This window comes from Equus asinus, chromosome 9 (assembly GCF_041296235.1).
Source record: "Equus asinus isolate D_3611 breed Donkey chromosome 9, EquAss-T2T_v2, whole genome shotgun sequence".
NCBI lineage: Eukaryota > Metazoa > Chordata > Mammalia > Perissodactyla > Equidae > Equus > Equus asinus.
This window is the reverse complement of record NC_091798.1, coordinates 96,629,598-96,654,335: the sequence shown is the minus strand read 5'-3', so window position 1 is coordinate 96,654,335 and position 24,738 is coordinate 96,629,598. Positions and strand designations below refer to the sequence as shown.

General features: G+C 61.1%; 1 protein-coding gene across 1 annotated transcript in view; it reads left to right on the top strand.

Moving 5' to 3' along the window:
- Positions 1-12,082, top strand: part of WNT3A (Wnt family member 3A) — a 41,992-nt gene extending 29,910 nt beyond the window's left edge. Inside the window, exons 3-4 of the mRNA XM_044778100.2 lie at positions 3,851-4,116; positions 9,935-12,082. Coding sequence (XP_044634035.1) covers positions 3,851-4,116; positions 9,935-10,414 — 746 coding nt within the window. The 3' untranslated portion in view covers positions 10,415-12,082. The remainder of the gene's footprint in view (positions 1-3,850; positions 4,117-9,934) is intronic.
- Positions 12,083-24,738: the final 12,656 nt, after the last annotated feature.

Here is a 24,738-nt window from a genome sequence, read left to right as displayed (position 1 = left end):
AAGGGCAGAGAGCCAGCCCTTGGGGTGGGCCTGCCAGGTGGCTCAGACCCTGCAGCCTCCTTGCCCTCCCCTCCGACCAGGCCCTCACTCCCCAACGACCATCTGTGGGACAGGCCCGGGGCCTGGGATTGGAGACCAAAGGTGAACCAGACACAGTTGCACCTCAGGGAGCTTCCAGGCCAGGATGAATCTGGGGGCAGCCAAGCCAGGGGGTGTAGGAGGGAGCCCTGAGGGCTGCCCAGGGCCAGGCATGGACCACGCCAAGACTGCATGGCCAGACCCCTCGCCCTACCCCAGAGTGGGGACGGGGACACCGCATGAGCCTCCAGCAGAGGAGCAGCTGGAAAGAACCGCAGGAAGGACAAGCGTGGCTGGAGGCCAGGGAGTGGCTGACAGAACCCGGAGGGCAGCAGGTGGGGCAGGTGGTGGCTTGTGTGCGGGTCAAGCAAGGACACTGGGGAAACAACCTGAGAAGGGGCTGGGCAGGGCCAGATGGGCATCCAACACAGGACTTTGCCTACAGTGTGTACGTGTGCACACATGCGTGTGTGTGCATGTGTGTCTGTGTGTGTGCATGTGCATGCTTATGAAGTGTGTCTGTGTCTGTGTGTGCATGCATGTGTGCATAGGCATGTTTATGAGTGTGTCTGTGTGTGCATCTGTATGCGTGTGTATGAGAGTGTGTTTCTGTGTGTGCATGTCTGTGTGTATGCATCCACATGTGTGCGTGAGTGTGTGTGCATGTGAAAGTGTGTCTGTGTGTGTGCATGTGCATGCACATGAGAGCGAGTGTCTGTGTGTGTGTCTCTGTGTGCATCCACATGTGTGTGTGTGCGTGTGCGTGTGTGCGTATGAGTGCATGTGTCTGTGTGTGCATCCATGTGTGAGTGTCTGTGTGCATGCATGTGAGAGTGTGTGTGGCGCACATGTGTGGACAGCAGGGAGGAAGCTGGAGGCTGGGAGTGTGGGTCCCGGCTGAGAGCCTCTTCTCTGCAGGAGGGAGATGCTGAGGGCTGGGTTGGACTCACAGGGAAGGACTGGGATGGGCAGGTGCCACCACGGAGGCTGGAGGAGCCTTCAGGTGTGGGCAGTCCTTAACTGAGCTGGCACTAGGAGGTGGATAAGGAACAAATGGGGAGTCCCTTTCTGGGTTAGTGGCTGGGTGACATGGCCCCAGAGCTTCCAGCAAGCAGCGAGAGTCCAGCCCTGCTCTGGACAGAGCCCAGGGAAGACGTGGGTGGCTGTGGCCTGCAGGAGACCGTCAGGAAATGTTGGCAAATCCACAGAGTCACCAAACGCAGGTGTGTTCACTGCCAGGTGTAGCCGGAGGGGCATGGAGGCTGGTGCAAAGGGCCCTTCCTCAACACATTTCTCTCTGCGTATTCTTTTTTTTTAAAAGATTTTATTTTTCCTTTTTCTCCCCAAAGCCCTCCAGCACATAGTTTTGGGTCCTTCTAGTTGTGGCATGTGGGATGCCACCTCAGCATGGCTTGATGAGCGGTGCCATGTCTGCGCCCAGGATCCAAACTGGCAAAACCCTCGGCCACCGAAGTGGAGCACGTGAACTTAACCACTCGACCATGGGGCCGGCCCCTCTTTTTTTCTTTAATAATCTTTTTTTTTTTCCTGAGGAAGATTCACCCTGAGCTAACAACTGTGCTCATCTTCCTCTATTTTGTATGTGGGTTGCTGCCACAGCATGGCTGCCGATGAGTGATGTAGGTCGGCGCTCAGGATCCAAACCTGAGAACCTGGGCCACCAAAGGGGAGTGTGCAAACTTAGCCCCTCGCCATGGGACTGGCCCCCCTCTCTGTGTATTCTTGGTATTGGAGTAAATGTGCTTTTTTCAGTGACAGGAGTGGGTGGATGTGAAGGAAGCTGTGTGGGTGTCAATGTGTGCACATTGCCAGCTGGAACCCTGTCTCGCTGCTCCCCTGCCTCTGCCTGCCTGGGCTTTGGGGCACGCATGCTTGGCTGCAAACCTGGGAGCAGTTGAGCTCATGCAGGTGGAGGAAGCATGGGGAGCAGCCCATGGCCTCTGCTCGTTCCCCAGGGTGGGGGAGCCCACCTGCCTGTCCCCCTCCCAGGATAAAAGTCCCCTGGCATTGATGTGGGGTAAGGAAGCAGTAGCTCCCTCCCCGCCCCCCCCCCCCCCCCCCGCAGGACGAGAGTGTCCTGAAGCCCAAGGGGGCCCTCAGGAGCCACAGCACGGCCCAGGCCTGCTGGTGTCCAGGTCGGGACACGCAGGGCACAGGTCTCTCGCCGGCACAGAAGGCACTGCGGTCCTGTCCCCACATCCCTCCTGTTGCCTCTCCCTCCTGTGGCCCAGGCCTAAGGAGAGACAGGAGTCAGAGCCAGGGCAGATGGGGCACAGGGCCCCACGTGGCGCAGCAGAGATGCCGCAGGGTGCACCGGCAATCAGACCAAGCAAGGTTCAGCCCCAGGCCTGCGGGACTCCAAAGCGCCTAGCGTTTTCGCCCAGGTCTTTAAAATGCCTGCCAGTCAGCAGGGAGCCCCATGAGGTGGGCCTGCCCATCATGCTCCCTGCTGCTTCTCGCAGGGCTCGGCAAACGCAGGTGCTCCACCTGCGGAACGAGCCACACAGGACCCAGGCAGCCCCACACCCTCATCCTCCACCCAAGTGGATCGTCACTCACTGCCCTTTCAGGGACGTTTGCACACACCTGGGAAGCTCAATGCGTTCATCCTGTCTGGGGCCGCCTGGCTGGGAGCCCGGGTCTGCAAAGCCCAGGCTGCCCCCGAATGCCCAGCACCCCCAGCCTGCCCTTGTGGGCTCTCCGTGTAGAACACCCTGCCCACTGCTTTCCCTCTCTCAGCTTCCTGCCTGTCCTCGAGGCCAGCTGCTCTAGGCTTCTGTCTACTGGGGTCAGGCTAGCCCCACCAGGAGCACCTCTCCAAGGCAGGTCGCCCTCGATGCCCCACACACCTTGTCTGATCCTGGTCGGCCTCACCGGCTTCTTCTTCCCAAGCTGCAGCCCTCCCTGACTGCCCTTCTACAAAACCAACGCCACTTCTCCTGACTCAGTTTCCCAGGTGTGGAAGGAGGAGGCTGCCTGAGGGGGCCTGGGCAGTTCCAATACCAGCCTCTAGGGTCAGCGGTGGCCTGGACACCGGCCTCTGGAGGGCCCCCTGCAACCCTCAGCATCCCCAGGCCTGAGCGCGTGGGGCCAGCACAGGGCAGGCAAGGTGCTCACTGGAGGCCACTGGTCTTTAGAAGGTTCCAGAGGAGGCAGCGCTTCAGCTGGGCCCCCTGGTGCCTGGTGGCCAGGGTGGACAAGGAAAGGGTCGCCATGCCCCACATCACCTCCCGGGCTCATAGTTTACGCCACAGGCTCACCTGTTGGTGACACTTGGGAGCTGCATTCTGGCTGTTACAAATAAAGCTGCGGTGACATTTGCTCCCCAGTCTGGCCTGGACGCCGGTTTCCTGCAGGGTAGACACCCAGGACACGAACTGCCGGGTCACACAGTGGGTGTGATGCTTTTAAGAAGCTGCAACCCGCTTTCCAAGGACGGCACCAATTTCTTTCCGGCCAGCAGTGAACGAGGCTCTGGTTCCCCGGGCCTCGCCAGCACGTGCTCTGACCCGACTTCCTGACTACAGCCATCCCGCGGATCCCCGTGAGAGTGGCGTCGGGCATCTTTTCCTGGGCTCCAGGGTCCTCGCTGGTGGACGTGCACCCTCTCCCGGCCAGCTCTGCCTCTCCACTCGGTTACTGCCGCGTGCCCGGCGTGGGGACCCAGGTCTCGGCCCAGGGAGAGGCGGCGCATAGCGCGCCCACCACCTGGCCCTGCCGCGCCCGCCAACCGCGTGGCCTTTCTCCGCAGCCACCAGGGAGTCCGCCTTCGTGCACGCTATCGCCTCGGCCGGCGTGGCCTTCGCCGTGACGCGCTCGTGCGCCGAGGGCTCGGCCGCCATCTGCGGCTGCAGCGGCCGCCAGCAGGGCTCGCCAGGCGAGGGCTGGAAGTGGGGCGGCTGCAGCGAGGACATTGAGTTCGGCGGGATGGTGTCCCGGGAGTTCGCGGACGCGCGAGAGAACCGGCCGGACGCTCGCTCCGCGATGAACCGCCACAACAATGAGGCCGGGCGCCAGGTAGGTCCGCGGCTCCCTCGTAACCCGGCCCTGCGCGTCCCCGGGTGCACAGGGAGACCCCTCCGACCACGGTCCTGCGGCTCTTGAGGGTGTGCCCCAGGAGACCCCTCCAACCGTGCCTCTGCGCGTCCTGGGGTGTGCACGGGGAGGGGACCGCGCGCCTGGGTGTCCCGCTGAAATAGCTTTCTGAGCAGGGTGTATGCCCTGGTCCTTTGCAGTGTGTGGCCAGGTCGGGGCAGGATGGCGGGCTGGCGGAGTGCTGTCTATGGCGGCAGACTGGGGGTCTGCTCACCTCCTGCCCAGGGCTGTCTGAAACACATCACTGTCCAGTTGCTCCACGAGGTCCAGGGCTTTCCCACAGGGTGGCAAGCCCACCTGTGGAGCTGGGGTCACAAAGAAGGTGAGACAGGACAAAGGCCTGCCCTGCAGGAGCTCCTACACATCCAGAGAGGGAGATAGCAATGCTGCTACGGAGCAGTGTGGGAAGTTCTAGGATGAGGAAATGCACTAACTCAAGGTGACCCTGTCAGTGGAGGGGCCAGACCCAGGCCAGAGGCGGGTGAGTGGTGATGTGCAAAGTAATTGGCGCTTATCTAGGCAGGGGGCTGCCAGAAGAGCCCCAGGCAGCCCAGAGCTGAAAGACTGCACACTGGTCCTTCTGGGTAGAACGTGGAGAACAGGGGAAGAAAGACAATTTTGGGATGGACTGGCTGGCAGGGACCAAGCTGTGGAGGGCCTTGTGAGGAGTGCTGGGAAGGACAGGGTCTGAAGGTGAGTGGAACTGATGGGGCCCAACTGCTGATGGGAAGCAATGTGTGTAGGGTGGGAGGGGAGATTTAGTGACACAGAGATGGCGCTGGCCTTGGCCAGTGGAACCAGGGGATTGCAGAGGGCTGAAGGGTGAACAAGGACCTGTAACTTACCACAACAGGGAACTAAGTGACTGTCCTTCCTGAAGACAGGGACAAATGCAGGGAGACACAGAAAGCTCCCTGACACAGTCACCTGACTTATTGCCAGGAGGGCCGTGCAGTAAGACAGGGGGACAGTCTTCAATGAACGGCGCTCAGTCGATTGGATCACAATACGGGAGAATTAACTTTGACCCCTACTTCACACCATATACACAGTCAGTTACAAACCCAAATGGGAAAAGTAAAAGAAGAACATTTACGAGAAGACATAGCGGAACATCTCTGTGGCCTTGGAGCAGGCAGAGGTTTCTCAAACAGGCCAAAAAAGCACTCATGATGAAGGAAAAATGTAAGAATGTGAACTGTATAAGAAGAATATGTGTGCATGAAAGACACCAGCATGAGAAAGAGAAGACAACCCACAGGGGGGAGGCTCTCACCAACAGATTCCCAAGAGCCGTGGAACAAAAAGCACTCTACAAAATAACGAGAAAAAGACAGATAACCAGGTAGAAAAGCTGGCTGAAAAACGGAAAGCCTCTTCATGAAAGAAAATGTAGAAATGGCCAATAGATACATGAAAATGTGCTTGATATCATTAGTCATCAAGGAAATACTGCTGGAGTCTACAACCTGGGGAGGGAGAGGGTAACAGCTGGGACAGAGCATGATGGGAGAGGACTCCACACCCTGGGGAGGGAGAGGGTAACAGCTGGGACACAGCATGATGGGAGTGGAGTCCTCACCCTGGGGAGGGAGAAGGTAACAGCTGGGACAGAGCATGATGGGAGAGGAGTCCACACCCTGGGGAGGGAGAGGGCAACAGCTGGGACAAAGCATGATGGGAGTGGAGTCCACACCCTGGGGAGGGAGAGGGTAACAGCTGGGACAGAGCATGATGGGAGTGGAGTCCACACCCTGGGGAGGGAGAGGGCAACAGCTGGGACAGAGTATGATGGGAGTGGAGTCTACACCCTGGGGAGGGAGAGGGTAACAGCTGGGACACAGTATGATGGGAGTGGAGTCCACACCCTGGGGAGGGAGAGGGCAACAGCTGGGACAGAGCATGATGGGAGAGGAGTCCACACCCTGGGGAGGGAGAGGGCAACAGCTGGGACAGAGCATGATGGGAGTGGAGTCTTCTCCAGCCTCACAGAGCTGTGGGGCCCCCTACAGTGCTGTCTCTGGGAAATCAGTGCTTGGTTTATGCAAGGACCCTGAGCAGTGAGGGAACCCTGTAGTAGGGCGGCCCCGTGCACTTCTGCAGGCTGGGGAAGGCTCTGGAGCTCAGGATGTGTTAAGGTGCTCCCAAGTTGCTGGTCCCCACACACCTAGGAAAGCAGGCGCACTCTCTTCAGAGGATGATAACCTCATGAGAGGCTGCGAAAGTTTTCTACAAAGGATTTTTCAAACACAATGTCCAACACATAATCAAAGATAACCTGTCACATGAGCTGATGCCAAATGAGCGATGATCAGTAAAAGCCACAGAAACAAGACTCCAAATACTGGAATTATTAGGCACAGATTGTGAGGAAAAATTACACTTACTTATGTTCACAAAGTGAAAGTGCCAGCTTGAGCCTTTCAGCAGGGAACTGGAAGCTATAAACACAATACAACAGATTTGGGAAAGAATCACTAGAGGTTGTAGGACTGAAGAAGGAATGGGGACTTTCAGTTAAAGATGAGAAACCAAGCGCCAGGGGTCCCTCTGCACCTCCAGGGCATTGGTGACATCAGGGCAAGCAGAGCTGCCTTCCTCTGCGCCCTCCCAGAACCTCTGACATGGCAACGAGTGAACCTGAAAATAAGTAACTCTTGAGGACACGGAAAACAGAAGGGTGACAATGGCAACAGAACTTTGAAAGCTAAAAAGCAGACAGATGAATACCTGGGTCTTAGTCAACCCAAAAATAGAGTCTCAAGCCAGTGGAGGGGAAAACTGAGAACCAACCCAAGCGTTCCCATGTCAGGGATCTTGAGAAGTAGAGGCCGCACTTTATAACCCACCAGCTCTCCTGTCCAACTCCCCGAATCCAGACGGCACCTCTCCTTCAGCATGGCAGAAGTCTGCAGGCTTATTCTCAGAAGGGCGAGGCAGACAGTGTCTGGACTGGGGGACGCCGGGCACACCTCACAGAGGGCGAGGTTGCCCAGGTGGGAGAGTCTGTCTACACGTGAATTTCTCTTCCTAATCTCCTAACACCACAGTGAAGCTCAGTTACCTCCTGGACAGGAGAATGGAGGATTCTCCCCTGGGAATTGGATGAACCCAAGAGAAGAGACTTAAAGATACCAGCCTGGGGGTTCCCCAGCGAAATGGCATGGCCAGGACACTGTGTGGTGAGGGCCCACATTGATGAGTTCCTCCCATGCACAGGAGCTTCCAAGTGCCCCGCTTTTAAATATGAACAGGCAGGCAAGGATCACAGACATCCAAGGACAGCCTCCAGCAACCACAAGGTACAGATCAAAACAAAGAAACAAAAGCAAAACTTGTGGGAAGAGGCATTGTAAAGAGAGATGACAACTTCAAAAACTGTCACTATCCTCAGAGAGCAAACACTGTATCCATGAAACTGGAACAGGATGTTAATTTAAAAGAACATTCAGAGGGGAAAAAACTCTTAGAAATTAAAAATGGGACAGCAGAAAGAAAACTCTGAGCAGAAAGTTTGGAAGATAGTTGAGACATCCTTCCCTTAAAGTAGAGAAAAAAAGACCAAGAGGTGGAAAATAGGAAAAATAGAAAATATGGAAGGTGTGTTCTGGCGAGACAGTGATGAGCACAGAGATGAGGAAGTTGGCAAAGAAATAAGGCAGGAAGCTTCCCAGGAGTGAAGGCCACAAGTTTCAGACAAAACAGGCCCAGTAAGTGACCAGTACAACAAAGGGGAGCCAGCATCCAGACTCACCATCATGAGGTCCAACACAGAAGGCCCCTCAAGCTTTCCAGAAGAAGGCTTGGGTTTCACGCAAGGATCAGGAATCAAGTCAGCATCAGAGTTTCCAAGAACAATGAAAGCTGGAAGGAAACGGGGCGATGCTCTCAGAACTCTGAGGGGAAAAATAAGCCAAGAATTTTATACCCAGCTAAAGAATCTTTTCAACTTTTCAAGTAGAAAATATTTGTTTTTAGACTTGCACATTTTGCAAAGTTTACCAGAAGCCTCCAAGAAAGAAGTCTCCAAGAAGATGAAAGCTTCTTAGAACACCTGGTGTGTCTGAACGCCTTGAAGAGGATATTTAGACAATCAAGGGAGAGTTTGAGGCTGAATCCATGATAAGTACTTGAAAGACAGCAACAACGAAACATTTTGCAGGAAAGGAAAAGTAATCCGAATGTATCACATGGCTCTGCTGGGTGTGACATTTAACACCCTTCCGATACCCTAGGCACCAAATAGTGACCTAACTGGGATCATGCTGTAGTTTTTAGGGCACAAAAGTGCATCAGAGTGGTGATGTGTTGAGACCTAAATCCCCTCCTCGTGGCGAGGTCAGCAGACAGCACCCAACACTGAAAATCAGGAAGCGGCAAGACACTCATCTCCCAGAGCTGCGAGGGGGCAAGGCGCTGCCTGGTGGTTGGGGAGGTGCTGAGCATGGGCAGAACTCCATTCTTCTCAGCAGGTCTTAGGAACGCTTGGACTCCAAAGCAGGTGCACATACAACTTTGATGAAAGTAAAACTGAAACCGAGCCTGAGGAGGCACAGATGGGAAGTGGCGGCTCCTCTTCGGAAAAGAGAAGAAAATGGAGATTGGACAGAACGTGAGCGGGCGATTTACAGATGCCACAGGAAAGGGACAGTGTGAGAGGGAGGGTTGAAGACATGGTGGGGGGGGGGTGGAGGCAGCATCTGGGCGCAGAGCCCACACGAAGCCTTGGGCCAGCACAGTCCAGTAGGCGTGTCATGGGAGCCACATATGAAGTTAGAAATTTTCAACCACAGTTAACAAGGAAACAGGTGAAAATTTGTTTTAACACTACATTTTATTTAACCCAAACATCCAACATTTCACCGTCACAGTCATGCAAGCAGCACTAACGTGCTGACTGGGATCTTTCACACCCTCTTCTTGTATGCACTCCAGGGACTTGGGGAGCCCCGTGTGGGGTTTGCATGCACAGCACTTCTCGGTTTGGACCGGCCCCATGTCAGGGGCTCATGCATGGCCTCTGCCCACCACAGTGGACAGGGCAGCCTTAGGCCTTCTGATGAAGTCACCACATCCACCTCCTTCCCCCAAAGAGAGAAGGAAAGAGAACCTGGAGCTCCCCGATGCCACGGGGAGAAATACACGAACTCCTCCCCAGGCGCTGCTGGTTGGTCACCCTCTGGCACCCAAGCCCCACAGCCTGACCCCCAGCACTGCCTCTCTCCTCCTCTTTCCGCCCCCCTGCAGTCCCCTACAGTCCGATAAACCCAGCTTCCTGGGCCCTGAAGGTGCCCTGCTCAAGCCACTCCCGTTACCCACGCTCTGGTCAGCTTCCAGCCTTGCCAGCAGCTGGTGCCTACCTCCTCCGGGCTGGGGGTCTTGGGCTCTCCTGGTGAGAATGAACGTCTTCCTGCTTGCACGCTGGCACCGCCACCCCCACACGTCACAGCCCCTTCCTTCCTTCACTGGGTCATAGCTGCTGTAGAAGTAGATGCAGCCCACGAAAGAGGGGCCCTCCTAGGCCCTGCCCTCTGGCGATCTCGGGTGCCCAGAGACGGCGCGCGAAGGGGCGGCGCTGGAGCCCACGGAGAGGGCGCTTTAGCGAGCTGACAGGGGGGCCGCTTTTGCCAGGCGAGCTTGGCGGGGACTGTGGGCAAGGAGCACGGCCGAGGAGACCGGTCCCGCGCAGACCCACCGGGCGCCGGCCGGCCCTGACGCCCCCGCTCGCACGCCCCTGCAGGCCATCGCCAGCCACATGCACCTCAAGTGCAAGTGCCACGGGCTGTCGGGCAGCTGCGAGGTGAAGACCTGCTGGTGGTCGCAGCCCGACTTCCGCGCCATCGGTGACTTCCTCAAGGACAAGTACGACAGCGCCTCGGAGATGGTGGTGGAGAAGCACCGCGAGTCGCGCGGCTGGGTGGAGACGCTGCGGCCGCGCTACACCCACTTCAAGGTGCCCACGGAGCGCGACCTGGTCTACTACGAGGCTTCGCCCAACTTCTGCGAGCCCAACCCCGAGACGGGCTCCTTCGGCACGCGCGACCGCACCTGCAACGTGAGCTCGCACGGCATCGACGGCTGCGACCTGCTGTGCTGCGGCCGCGGCCACAACGCGCGCAGCGAGCGGCGCCGGGAGAAGTGCCACTGCGTCTTCCACTGGTGCTGCTACGTGAGCTGCCAGGAGTGTGCGCGCGTCTACGACGTGCACACCTGCAAGTAGCGGGCGGGCTCCGCGAGAGGGGCGGGGCTCCTCCCGGTGGGGCGGGGCTCCTCCCAGTGGGGGCGGGGCTCCCAGTGGGGGCGGGGCTTCTCCCGATACATTCTGGGCTCCTGCTGGGGGCGGGGTCCCCTGGGGTGGGGCTCCTCCCTTGGGGGTGGGGCTCCTCCCGGTGGGGCCTGCGTCCCCTGGGGCGGGGCTCCCTTGTGGGCGGGGCTTTTGATGGGGGCGGGGTCCCCTGGGGCGGGCGCGGCTTCCCGAGAGGGGCGGGGCTCCAGGGGTGAGTGGGGCTCCTCCCCGTGGGGCGGGCTCCTGGGCGGGCTCCGTGAGGGGACTGGGTCCTGGGCTGTGGACTCAGCCCTCCATCCCCCTCCTCCCCAGCCCACCTCTTGGGTTCCATCCGCCTCCTGCCTCGTCTGTGTAGAGGGCTCTCCTGGTGGAACCAGCCGCGGAGACTGGTGCGGTGGCATCTGGTCCCTGCTTCCTCTGGGGTCTGGGGGCCAGCCTCCCAGTGCAGCGCCCTGGAACTTTTCGGGCGCCAGGAGGCCTATGGCACCCCTCCCTCGACCTGGGGTCGGCCCTATGGGGAGAGCCTTCGTCCTGCAGAGCCCCACTAACGGCACCGGCTCCGTCTGGGGGAGGAGATGGAGCCTGACAGCGGGAGGCCGAGGAGCGGCCTGGCCCGAAGGCCCCGCTCTGCCCCGGCGGCCCTGTGCCCTGGCGTCAGACATCCGGGCCTCTTCCCAGTGACCGTCCCTACTGTGGCCCAGGCCCCAGCCAGGGCTCTCTAGGCCTGATCAGCTGTGCCCTCTACTTTGCAGCTGTCGCAATGTTCCACCACCTGTCCCTCCCTTCTTCCTAACATCTCCCACCTGCACCGGGTCCCTCCATCCACGGAGAGAAGCAAAGCCTGCTGACCCGCCCTGCCCTTGCCTCCTTCTTGGCCTCAGCACCTCCCTCAGTCCCTCCTCCACAGCCTCTTGTAAGGGGAAGACAGGAAGGGAGCCCAGAGCCACTGGCCTGTGCCACCATCCCGGCCGCCCAGCTCCTTCACCTGCCTCGGAGGCTCACTTTGGGTTGGATCGAGTTGTTTGGGAATTTGGGGAGGATAAGCCCATGACGGTGCTGCAGACAGAGAACCCACAGCTCCAAGAGGCGTGGTCTCCCTCCTAGCCCCTCATGGCCAGGACTCGCCCCCGGGTCCTGCTGCTACGGCTATGGTGTGCCAGATCTGCCTATCCCTGGCCGTTGTCCTGGAGCCTCTGGCTGGCTGCTCGGCCCTCCTCGCCTTCTGACTGGTCCACCTGGCTTGGGAACGAGAGAGGCCACTCTCCTACACCAGCGCCCACATGGACTTCCGGCCAGGTGCTGCCACGCGAGACCCCTGCTCGCTCAGCCTCTGCCACTGTGAAACGTCCCCCTACCCCTGCCCCTGAGGACCCACCCTCCAGGCAGGAGGAGCCTTTGTGCATTCCCCTCGGGGGACTCGACCTTCCTCTGCCTTGAATTTTGCATTTTTGTTTTAATTTTATTTCCGATGCTGCTATATCCACCATACACTGGAGCTAGACAAACAGATGTGTTGTTGTTTTTTTCCTTTTCTTTCTATGAAAGAAATTATTTTAGTCATAGCTTGTGAGTTGCAAACAACGGGGAAAGTGACAAACAAAACAAAAAAAAAGAAGAAACAATCAAACAAGCCTGTGAACTGTGCTGGATTTCTGGTGGTGGGTCTCAGGCACGGGGGCTGGATGGGCGACGCCATGGGCCAGGATGGGAGGAGGCAGCGGCTTGAGTAGCTCGGAGACTCCTGGAGACTCCTGGGGACTCTGCCGTGGTCTCCAGAGCTGGAATTCCAAGGGAGGGAAGAGGGGCGGCCACACCAAGGAAAGGAGGAGGCAGCCGGTAGTCTTGAGGTCTGGGGCTAGACTAGAGACCCAACGGAAGTCTCCTGTAGGGGCAGAGAAAGCACAGCGGCCACCTGCACAGCGGCACACACGTCCACCAAGCCAGACATGCCACTTCCCCAATGTCCACCTTCAATGCCAAGCTTCACTTGGCCGACAGCCAGGCGCTGGCTACGTGGCCATGCTTTCTGGGCTTGGGGATGTGGTCCCTGTGTGGGGACCCCATCTCGGCCCACCACAGGGCACCCCAGAAGCCCGCTCTGGCTGGGAGGTGAGGCATGCTCCCTCAACCAGAGGCCCACCCACCGGGAGCCTGGGAATCAGGCGGCACTTCTCCTGGGCCTGGCCTCCTCCTGCTGCCTGCAGAGGCCAGCTTAGTCACAGTCGTAGGGCTGGAATCCAGCTTGGAGGCCATGAGGACATCCCTCACTGACAGCAAGCCACTGCACGAGGCCAAGACCCTCAGGGGCTCCTGGTCTGCCCCTGTCCATCTCAGTCCAGGGGCCAAACTGCCCCTGAACCCCCGAGCCCCCTCACCCACCACAGGGCATAGCTCAGGCATGCAAGGCTGAGAGTGTAGGGTTGCCCCAGCACCCAGCACCATGCCCAGGACCTCGGGATGGGGATGGGGCGGCCCTGTCTTTGGGAGCCCTGTGCATGGGCCATTTGCTGGAAGGGAAGATGCCTTGCAGGGAGGGTGGTGGGAGGCCCATGCTTGCTGAAGGTGGAGGGAGGGAAGCCCGCTCATGGGGTGAAGAGGGACGGCGATCTGCGTGGCTTTGCATGCAGGGTGGAGGGACACATGAGAAGCTCGGGACACCCTCAAGGACTGACAGAAGCAGCCCCTGCCCAAGCAGCTCATCGCCACCCAGCTTCCTCCAGGGGGCCCAGAGGCGTCCCCAGGTCTCAGTGGAGGATAGCCCCTGCTCTGGTGACATGCACCCAGGCTCCCCTGCCCCCCACCCCACTGGGCCCTTCAGCTCTGCTGCCCACTGCCTGTCCCCCCACCACCTCTCTTGGGCACAGACACCAACCTCATCCCCACCTGGGCGCCCACGCCTGCCCTGGGTCAGCTCTGTTCCCAACAGACACTTGACCAGGGGTTCCCTGGGCACAACCCTCCTGCAGCTGGAGCATCAGGGCCACACAGTGCCCCTGAGGCACAGGAAAAAAGGACCACCCTCCACCAACAGAGAGCCACGGCTGGCAGAACAGGGGTCTTGGACAGGGGAGACCCAGGGAGGTCAGGGGGTCCTGGACACAGGGGTACATATGCAGAGCAGGGGGTCCTGGACTTGGGGTGAGACACAGGGAGGTCAGGGCTCCACATGGAGAGTGGGGGGACATGGATGGGGGGTGCAGACCCAGGGCAAGCGGTCCTAGAGACCCAGGGAGGTCGGGGGTATCCACCCTAGACAGAGTCCTGTGCCAGGAGAGAGCCATGGGAGGGGGTGGGGAGCTGCCTGTTGGGTGGAGTGGCGGGTGGGTGCACCTCGAGGGCAAGAAAAGCCTGGTGGTGGAAGGTCATGGCCTTGTCCCTCAAGACAAGGCCTGGGGTTCCCCCAGCCTCCCCTCCATCCCCTACTGGCCATACCGGTCTTTGCTGGAGGCTCCAGGCCACCGAAGACAGAGCTGGACGGGGCCCAGCAGGGCGAAGGGACAGGCTGCAGACCCAGGGCTCCAGACTCTCAGCATCCCTCCCACCCACCTGAAATCCTGCATCCTCATGTGCCCACACAGCCATGTCCCACCCCAAGCCCACAGCCTCGTGCTGGCTGCTCTCCCACCAGGACCATTTCAGGCTGGGCCACCCACTGCTCTGGGGCTGCAGCTGACCACCAGGGATCCAGCTGAGGCCCCGACGGTCAGCCAGGGCCAGACAGGCTGCAGGCGGATGCTCTATAAAGAGGGAGCTGGGGATTAAGTGCACAGGGCAGTGACTCCGAGGCCAGAGAACAGGCAGCCCATCTCCCCACGGGGTGAGCCACCAGCAGGGGCGCCCCTGAGCCCACACAGCCTGCCAGGCCATCCTGGCCAATAGAGCCAGATAGGACACTCCCCACAGGGGTCAAGCCTGGAGGTGGGGATGCCTCCCCAGAGCATCCGTGGGCACTGTGCGTGCACAGCCAGCATAGCTGGGAGCACCCCTGACTCAGGCCTGGGCAGGAGCAGCCCTAACTGGCGCCTGCTGGGAACCAGGTACTGGGGCTCCACAGATGAAAGGGCCAGAGAGAGGGGTGGGCAGGGGTGTGGGCATGCCCACAGAGTCACAGGGGCCGCAAGGCCAGGCGTGTGAGGGGACTGGAGCCCCAACACCTGGAGACAAGACGGGGCCACCCAGAGGGAAAGACACAGAGGTAGGTTATGCCTGTCTGGCCCCCACACCTCTGAGTCACAGGACTGCAAACCCCCAGTATCCAGGCTCTGTCCCACCAGGTCCCAGAGAGGGGCCGACACTGGCCTGGGAATACACAGCGTATCAGGGACCCTTCTCCAGCTTCTGGGTGCCAGGCCTGAGGCCCCCTGCAGGCCAGGAGCAGGACCACAGTGGAGAGGTCCCAGCTCTCCGGAGGTGAGGCACCAGGCCTGTGCTGACCTGGGGCCAGGCCCCCTACCCTCACACCATAGCTCCAGGGCAGAGAGGGGCAGAACCTCACTGAAGAGGGCCTGTGGGGCCACAGGACAGGCCCCAGTGTATGGACGGGGGCCTGGGAAGAGCCTGCATGAGTGAGGAGGTGAAACCCTCAAGTTCCCACTGGCCAGGAGCAATCCCTGCCCCTCTCCAGGCCTCAGTTTCCCTCCCCTGCAAGAGGAAGTGGGATGAGGGGTCTCCCCAGGGTGTCTCTGCTCCTGCCCTTTGCTGACATGGGATGTTCCATCAGGAGCCCCCTCTGGAGCCTGCCTGGCCCCCAAGCTCCCCTGTACCACTACTCAGGGGGAAGGCAGAGCCCAGGCAGCCCACGGCCTCAGAGGCCGCCTCTGGGGCGTTAACAGCCCCGCCTGTCCCCTGGCTCTGGAAGAGGGCGGAAGTGGGCCTGGCGGGCCTGTTCGCAGGTAGTTGAGACAGGAGAGGAATAACCATATTAAAGGCCCGGAGGTGGCGGGGCCTCGCCCACCAGGGCCCCCTCGCCCAGCCCCCTGCAAATCTCACACTCCTGGGGCAGCAGCTTTGAAGTCCTGGAGGGGGTGTGGCCGGCCCCCTCCTCCAGGCCCCAGGGCCCTGCCTCCCCCGGAATCCCACTTTCTGGGCTCTGGGGCCTGGGTTTCCTCCCTTCAGGGACTCAGAGCCCCGCAGTGCTGGGCTGGGACCACCAGGGCAGCAGGTACAGGACCACTCCAGGCCTCCAGGCCCAGGAGGGAGGGCTAGCGACGCCCAGCCGGCTCTGGGCCCCATGTACTGATGCTCCTCCCCCAGCAGGGCCTGGGCCCAGTGGACTTCAAGGCTCCATTGGCCTGGCCTTTGCCCTGCCCAGGGCTCTGGTCTGGGGACACAGTCCTGCCCCGGGGCCTGGTCTGTGGGACACGGCCCTGCCCTTGGGTCTCTCCTGATGGCCTGCATGGCCCCACTCCCTTGGCTCGCCCTACTGTGGCCTCCACTCCCAGGCCCCACTTTCCAGAAGTTGCCCAACCCTCTTGCCTGCTGCCCATTGCCCTGTTGGGACCCCATTTCCCTTCATGACACCTTCTGGGAGGACACCCAAGATCAGGGCACTCTGAGGCTCGGGCTGGAGGTCAGCAGCCTCCTCTCTAGCAGCCCCTTGGCCTCCCCGCCCGAGCAAGAACTGGGCGCCTGACCTGCCAACACTGCCCTCCAGCCCCATAGCCAGGTACTACCCAGAGTTCAAACTTGGTCTGGAAGGTGCGTGGCCTCCCAGGGCGACACTGAAGGCTGGGGGAAGGAGAGGGCCTCCCTCCCACCCCGCCTGGCAGGGGCTGTCGGCCCTCCAGTCCATAGGCACCAGCCGGCAAACTGAGGCCTGCTGGAAGCGGCCCCTCCGCCTGGCATGAGCTCGTGCAAGTGAGGCCATCCTGTTTCCTCCCGCCCTGTGCTACATAAAGTGAGGGAAGGGGAGCAGCTAAGGGAGGACACTCCCACCCACTCCTCTCCTCGCCCCACCAGGTGACCTTGGCCGCCAAGAGTGGGTGGCTGCTTGGCCACTTTCTGGATCACCTGAGAGGGCTTCCAGGAGGAGATGAGTGTGGGGCGCAGTTTCCAAGGCTCCAACATCCTCGGACCAGGCCCCTTAGGCCTCCTATGCCTCTGAGAGTCCATCCCTGACGATGCCAGGGCCGGAGTGGGGGCTGCCAGGGCTCTGGGGAAGTCCTGGGGAGGGCCCCAGCCTGGGACTGCCACCCCCCGCCTGGCAGCTGGGGCAGGAGCTAGTCAGAAGGTGCTAATTGATGTTTAGCTCTGGGCTGGCTCCTCGCTCAGGTCCTTCTCTCCTCTTTTTTATTTGAGTCTCTGGAGCGCACGGTAAACAGTCATTTGGCTCTCGGGGCCCCGCAAATTGGTATTTATGGTGTAAGGACCAGGACTCGTCCACCCAAACACGCCCGGCCGCTGGGAGGGAGGCGCTGGGCTGGCAGGGAGACCTGGCCCCGGGGGAGCCTTCCTCCAACCCAGAGCAGCAGGCCGGCCTGCTCCTGCAGCCCCTGCTCGCGCAGCCCCGTCCGAGGCCAGGGCCCAACTAGCTCACTCACCAGCAGTGGGCTGGCACTGGCCAGAATCCTGCTGGCAGAGTGCTCGTGTGGTAGGAGGTGGCCAACACCTGGGTCATTGCATTTAATCCAGGAAGGCTTCTAGGAGGAGGCAAGGCTTCTGTGGCAGAGAGCCCCCTCCAAAGGGAGCTCCAAAGGCTGCCTGCATCCTCTGGCACCCAGCGGAGCTCTGCATCCAACCCCAGATCCTGCAACCTCCCAGGCCTTGGTCTCCCTCAGCCCCAGCAGCAAACGTCAGGACCCTCTGCCCCGCACCCCTCCCCACCCCAGTGGCCATCTGCAGCATGAAGGCAGGAAAGGGGGAGGCCCCGGCCGTGCTGCAGGTGGGTGGGTGGTGGAGTCCAGGCTCAGGCAGACAGCCATGGGAGGGCTGTGGGAGAAGGGGATGTCCACCCGTCTGCCCCTCGCCTGACATCAGCCTGAGAGGCAGGAGGCCGTGCAGGACTGCCAGAGTGGCTCCCCGGCCTCTTGGGCTCCCCAGCTCCCTCCACTGCCTACAGTTCATGGGGCCTCCTGGTTCAGCCCAGCCCACCAGCCTGCTGTCTGCAGAGACGAGCCCAGGAGCCCTGGGAATGGCCACCAATGCCCTGGGGCCTGCACAGGGCAGCAGGGCTGCAGAGGAGGAGCTGTGTGTGTGTGCATGTGCGGAGGGCTCTAGTGCCAAGCCCCTAGACTGACCCACCCCAGGGGCTGCAGGGGCCCTGCCTGGCCACTCGGGCCCAGCTGTCTCCCTACTCCTGACTGGCTCCTGACAGATCCATGCTCCCCAGCCCAGCACTTAGGCAGGCCAGTCGGAGTGAGCCCTCCAGAGAGATGCCCCTCATCTGGGGAGAGATTCGGGAGTGATGGGGGCACCTGCGATTGTGGTGCCAGCATCAGCTGGCCTGAAGCCACGCTGGGGTCCCTGTGCATGTGCTCCCCAGGAGCCATGCTCCAGCTCCCACACCAGCGCCCCCAGAAGGGAGCGTGAGGAAGGGCGCCCTGGGCTCAGACCACAGCGCGGCCGCCTGCCACATCGCACCGGGGAGCTGAAGCTTGGAGGGTGTGCTCTCAGAGTGAGCAGCATACTGAGGACGAGTCCTGTGCTGGGTCTCTCCTGCCCTGGGAGCCACTAAGCACAGGGTGCATCCAGGGAGGACAAGTGCCATCCTGAGGTCAGAGATCAGCCTGGCAGGTCAGGGCATGAGGACAGGCCTGGACCCTGGGCAGAACGAGGGGCCTCCCTGGGGATCCCCCTGCACACCGGCCCAGCCCAGCCGACACCCCACCTAACAGCCCCCAGCATGGCGGCAGCCTCCAGCTCAGGTCCGTCCCACTGTCACTGTTCGCTGCAGATGTTTTTTGCTAAGTTGACGAGGGACAGTTTCTCTCCAGGACAGAACAACGCGAGGCGCTGACTGCACTGGCCTGGCCCAGTGGCTGGTCTCCCCGCCCTCAGGCAAGCACAGCCCCCACGCCCCCCTTTCCCTGATAGACCACAGACAGGCCAGAATGAGGCCCACTCTGTCAGGGCCTTGGCCCTTCTCCAAGTGCCTGTGTCTCCCTCTGCCCCTTGCGTCCCTCTCTGCAGCCAGGCCCATGGACATGAGGCCTTGAAGGTTGGGCTCACGGCCCCAACGCCCCTGGCTTCTCGCCTGGTGGGCCTCCATGACCTCCGCCCCTCCCTGCCCACCAGCCTCCCTTCCTGGGCCTGCGCCCAGCCCCTGAATGCAGCTGGGGAGCCAGTGGCCCTGCCTCCCCTCACAGACAGTCCTACAGGGCTACGGGGCGGTGGGAGGTGGCAGCCTGTCAGGAAGAGGCTCAAGACTCCCTCCTAAGGAAGCAGCTCCCCAGGTTCGGGTGCCCAGCTTCGCCCACAGGTGGAGGCTAGGGGCTGGAGAGGGCAGGGCCAGCCCACCACAGCCTGGGACCCAGAGCAGGCCGGCCGTGCCCTCCCCTGGGGGTGACAGTGAGCATGCCAGACCCTGGGGCCTCTGCAGGATGCACACCTGCTGGGACAGACCAGAGCAGGAGGCTGGCCCAGGGTGCCCAGCTCAGGGCGCGACCCGGGGCCCAGGTGGGGCGCCGGGCAAGGGGCGGGCACTGGTGGCAGGTGCCAGGACACCGCGATGCCTCAGCTGGCTTTTTAATTAACCTCAGCCGCTCTGAAGGGCCCCAATTAAGTGGAGAATGTGATGGCAGCGCGGGGTCAGGCAGAGGGGCGGGTTTTAATTAAAGCGCCGGTTCCCAGCCGGGGCAGCGGCCTGGGCAGGAGCGCCCCCGCCCGACGGCCTCTGCGGGGATCCTGCGCCTCAGGCTCACAGGGAGCCCCGCCTACCCTTGGCCGGCTGAGACACTGCAGGGCCTGAGGCTTCCGTCCAGTCTGTGTGGCCCCAGGCAGGGCAGCCCCTCTCTGAGCCACCGTCCCTGCTGGCTGCCCCCTGAGGCCCGCCCTGCCCTCTCGCCATCCACTCTGGAATAATCAGCAAGTAGTTAGTGAGCATTTGTGCTGTGTCCACTGAAAAGGCCCTGATGGGCAGTGAGGGACAGACAAAACAACAAAACAAGTAAATGCATGAGTGTGTTGGTGTGCCATGGAGGAGAGCAAGGTGAGGGCACAGAGAAGCAGGGAGAGCTGTTTGGGGGCAGCGGGGAGCACAGGTGGAGGGAGGGAGGGGCAGCCAGTGCAAAGGCCCTGGGACGGGAGCCCAGGCACCATGAGGAACTGTGGGGGCTGGCGTGCCTGAAGCCTGCGAACCAGGATGAGGGGCCGGGGGCAGAGGCCATGGACACAGGCTCTCGGCTTCCTTGGGGAGCTGCACAGCACTACTTGCTGGGTCCCAGAAACCCCAGAGTGCCTGAGCCCCCTGCCCCGGACCCCACTCAGCATGTTGCCCAGACCCCCTGAGGATAGTCCACACCTGGGCCTGGGACTGGGGTTTGCCGGGGGAGGGGATGGCAGGCGGCCCATGAGTCCTGCCCCACAGCTGCCGGTCTGTCTTCAAGGCAGTTTTGCAATAACCGACACTGCAGGGCCAACATTCTCCATGCCTGGCTTCCTGCAGACACGGGGCTCCCGGGCGATGAGTGAGGGCAGGGGGTGAGGGGTATCCTCCAGCGCCAGCACAGGCCGCATCAGTCCTTCCCCTGGTCCTGCTGGGGTGCAGGCAGGGAGCACCCAGGAGGGGGCCGGTGTGACCACAAGAGCCACAGCTGCTGCAATGGGCAGAGGTCATCGCTGTGTGGCCCTAAGCCTCACAGCCGACTGACTGCCTTGACCAACCGCCCAGCGGCAGACACACACTCATCCGGGCAGGCCAGGCAGCCACTTGCGAGAAGTCGACCGCCCAGAGGCCCCTGTGTGCAGACACCACCTGGACAGGCACAGGGAGGAGAAGGGTGTCCAGGGCCCCATCGTTTTAGCCCGGGCACCAGCTGGGAGAGAAGAAGCCTGCACGAGGTCCCAGGGCAGCCAGAACACACGACCCCAAACGGGGGCCTCAAAACAACAGGAATTTGTTCTCTCCACGTCTTGGCCAGAGGTCCAAGATCAAGGTGTGGACTAGCCATGCTCCCTCCAGAGGCTTCAGGGGAGGGTCCTTCCTGCTTCTCCCAGCTGCTGGTCCCCCTAGCACTCCTGGGCTTGCAACTGCGTCACCCGAATCTCTGCCTCTGTCACTACGTGGCGTGTCCCCGTGTCCCGCTGTCTCAAATCTCTCTCTCCTTTCTTATAAAGACACCTGTCATTGGATTCAGGGCCCGCCCTAAGCCAGGGTCATCCCATCTCAATCCTTACCTTGATGACAGCAGCCAAGACCCCACTTCCATGTGAGGTCACATTCTGAGGCTCTGGGCAGACGTAAATGTGGGGGACACAGCTCCACAACATTGCGCCATGGCTGCACCCACTCGAGACCTCGGGCCAGTCAGTGTCACCGAGATGCCCCAGGTCCTGATCCCCCAAACCCTGGGCATGAGCACTGTTGCTTTAAGCCACTGAGGTTTTTGGAACTTGTCACACAACGAAGACCAGCCGTTCCCTCTCCTGGGGTTTCCAGAGCCCCAGGTGTGTTCGATGCCTCCCAGCCCAGGCAGGGTCCCTCCCTCCTGCTGTCCTCTGTACCTGGTGATGGGGAGAAGGCCTAAGAGAGGGGCACACACCCCCCCTCAAACTTGGGGGTGGGTCCCAAGAGAACAGCTTTGTCCAGGTGGAGCCTGGGGCTGCACCCCTCACATTGCATGTCGCCCCCAGTCCCGGGGGCCCCATCCCTTCCTCCCTCCCCACTTACCACCTGGCTGGTGCCGTGGCTCCACGCCTTGGTCAGCCTGGTTCTGGTGGCCTCCTCCTGCTGGTGACCTAGCCTCCAGCCCCTCCCCAGCCACCACCAAAGACCACCAGGGAAGGCCCCGAGTCACAGGGCTCCTCCGGCCCCTCAATCTCTGCTGGCCCTGCTGCCCTGAGCCTGCCCACACCACATCCCCACATGGGGCCTCTTCTAGCCCCACTGGCCTCATCCAGAAAAAATCCCTGCCCCTTGGCCCACACAGCTGCCCCAAACAGGGCACAACCAGCTGTCCTCCAAGGACAAAAGGGGCCCCTCCCCTCCACTGTCCTCATCACACATACCTCTCCCATGTGACTTCCTGCCACACAAGAAATGATGGACTCTTAGCTCTAGCTCACCTTGAGCAAGCCTTATCTGATGCCAATCCCCTGTGTCAAAAGTCCACTTAGCCTCCTCTTACATGCCACAAGGAACAGTAGCTCCCCACATACGCAGCTGCTCCCCACTCTCTGCTGCCCTTTGCTGACCTGGCTGCACCCCCAGCCCTTGGGCACTCCCGGAAAGCTCTGACGTGAGCAGGCCCCAGTGTCACCCCCCAGGACAGAGCAGCTGCAAGCCCTCAGCCCTGTCCCTTGATGGGGCAGCCCATGGCCGGCTGGTCCCCAGGAGCTCTGAGCTCAGACACAGGCCCTGCAGGTGGCCAAGGGACCACACCGCAGGTGTCCCAGACAGGCCCCAGCTGAGGGTCCAGCTGGTCCCTTTGCAGGATTTGAGGGAGAATTTTTTCAGACCTCCAAATGTCCCAGCAGGTAGACATCTGGCCTGGAAGGAGATGGGACCCTCCCCTGGGCCCCCGAGGAGGGGGTAGGGTCAGCGCTGGGGGCTCTATTGCAGGTGGGAGGGCAAAGGGCAGAGGGCAGGGGGCATGGGGGGGTGGGACCATCTGCCCCCGACAGGGTTATTAAGGGACAGGAGGGTGCTGCCCTGTGGACAGCAGGGCCACAGAGGCAGGGGAGGCCCAGTCTGAGCTCCCTGCAACTCTGTCATTGTCGCCCAGACTGGAAACAGCCCAAGCATCCATGTTTGGTGGGACCAGGGCAAGCAGGTGCGAAGGTGCTGGCCTGGGTGGAAATTCTGTGTCCTTGCCGGGGTGTGGGCTTCACTGGGGCATGCATGGATGGATCCATCCCAAAGCTCATCGAATTGCACCTGGAACAGATGTGCACGTCACTCACATGAACCCTGCCTCAGTCTAAAAGGAAAGCCCCAGAGGGTGCCAGGGCCGGGCTGCCCACTCGCCACGTCCAGTCATGGAGCCCCCTCTGGTCACCTGAATGCCCATCCTGTCCTCAGGCCTCCGTGTCCTCCCTGGCAGGGGAGAGGGGGTCCTAGGAGTCTAGGACTGGCAGGCAGTCCCCAGCAGACCGTGAGCAAGGACTGATCTCTGGGACCTGGGCTTGTGGGGAAGCGGGGCAGGGGCCAAGCAGAGGGACGCCCAGAGGCCTGGGGCAGAGGGAGGTGACAAGACTGCAAAAAACTGACCACTTTCCACAGGCAGGGCTGGCAGGAGGCAGTCTTCCACCGCATGGATCTAGATCTTTCTGGATCTGGCCCCTTCCTAGTAGCTGGGCCAGATCAGCTGTTCAATCCCACCGACACACCTGGGGTGGGGCCAGCCAGGGGACCCCAGAGATCCCACCCTAACCTCTGTGGGGGTGCTGCAGGCAGACTGCTTGCCAAGGTCCTGCAGGCAGAAGGGGCATCTGAGGCCTGCCAGGCGTCAGCAGCACTGTTGGGGGCTGTATGTGCACCAGGGACCCTGACAGACCGGTGAGGCCCATGGGCCCCTTCTCAGAACAAGGTCTCACTACTGCCTAAAATAAACAATGCACCATTTCAAGAGAAGCAGACCCCATTAGGCTCCAAGACCCTTGGGACAGGTGACTTCAGGATGACAGGTTGCCATCACCTTGACGTGGCGATGACCCTGAGGGGTACTTAGGGCGGTCAGATGGTCCCAGGACACACACCTCCAGGTGCCCCGCTGACCGCACTCCATCTGCACCCCCACAAGGTGAGGAGACGTGCAAGTGAAGCCCTGCGCAGACAGGGGCACGGGACGCAGTACCGTCACATGTCAGCCTCTGTTATCCGCACCGGAGGTGACAAGGCTGGGGCGGGCTGACAGCCTTGTATTTCAGTTGAGTCTGGAGCACAACAGTATTTCACGGCTCCTCTAACTGCTCTGACGTGACATGAAAGTGTCTGAGGCTTCTGATGCTGACAACACCACAGGTGCCGGGCAGACTGCTGTTTGCAGGGAATGTCACCCACACCCAGAACGGTAGGCAATGCTCACCGTCAGTCAGAGGGCCCTGTGGCAAAGGCATCTTTTCAGCATCCCCATGCGAGGCCCAAGGAGTGGGGCATCCTGTTATCACCTCGCTTGTTGTCCGCCCAGGCCTGGGGCGAGACAGAACCAACCAAGGCACAGTCCTGGCCCCGTGGAGCCGGCCTTCGGGGAGGGCCGCCATGCTGGGACAGAGGGAACAAGGCTGTGGTGCAGGATGTCCGGGCCTGTCCCAGAACAGGAAGGAGCCCCATGAGCTGGGCTGGGTAAGGGGCCAGAATTGGGATGCAGGGAAGGGAGGGGCCAGCATGAGATGAGGAGACTGAGGCAGGAGCAGGTGTGGAGGAAATGGGGATGCTCAGAGGCCCCAAGGTAAGAGGCCTCTCTCGTGTGGAACTAGCCTGTCGTCCCCACACTGCCCCTCAGTGACCATGCAGTCGGGCGAGCCTACCCCTGCTGGCCAGGGGAGCCACAGGAGTCCAGGCCCAGGGGCCCCTGACTGCAGCCCAGGCTCAGACCAAAGGGCACAGCTGCCCTGGGCGGAGCAGGGACCCAGGTGTGGGCAGAGGGGCTCACGCGGTCAGAACAGCCATAACCACTCCTGCAGCAGGAACCAGTGGGCTTGTGGGGTGGGCTTGGGGGTGGGCCTGGAGGAAGAGGGAACAGACAGAGCAGAGGGAGGGGCGGGGCCCTGTCTGGACAGAAACCTGTCTCCGGGTCCCCTTTGGGCTCAAGGCGTCTCTAGAGGCCAGCCCAGTGGAGCCGGGAGCAGGCAGGGGTGCGAGGGGAACAGGAGAGCCCCCTCACCCCACCATCCAGGGAAGTTTCTAGGGGATAAGGCTTCCTGCAACCAGGTGCTGGATGCTGAGGTATTGAGCTCCTTATCACTAGATGAGTCCAGGATAATGTTGCAGCCCTCAGAGGCCCTGAAGCTCATGTCCCGGGGCAGGGCAGGGCTGAGGGAACAGCGAAGGTGCTGGCAACAGGCGTGCTGGGGCTGGGTTCTAGGGGTTCCCTCCTAGCTCTGTGATGCTGGGTGGGCTTGCAACCTCTCTGTGCAGCCTGAGCCTAGAGCAAATGCCTCCC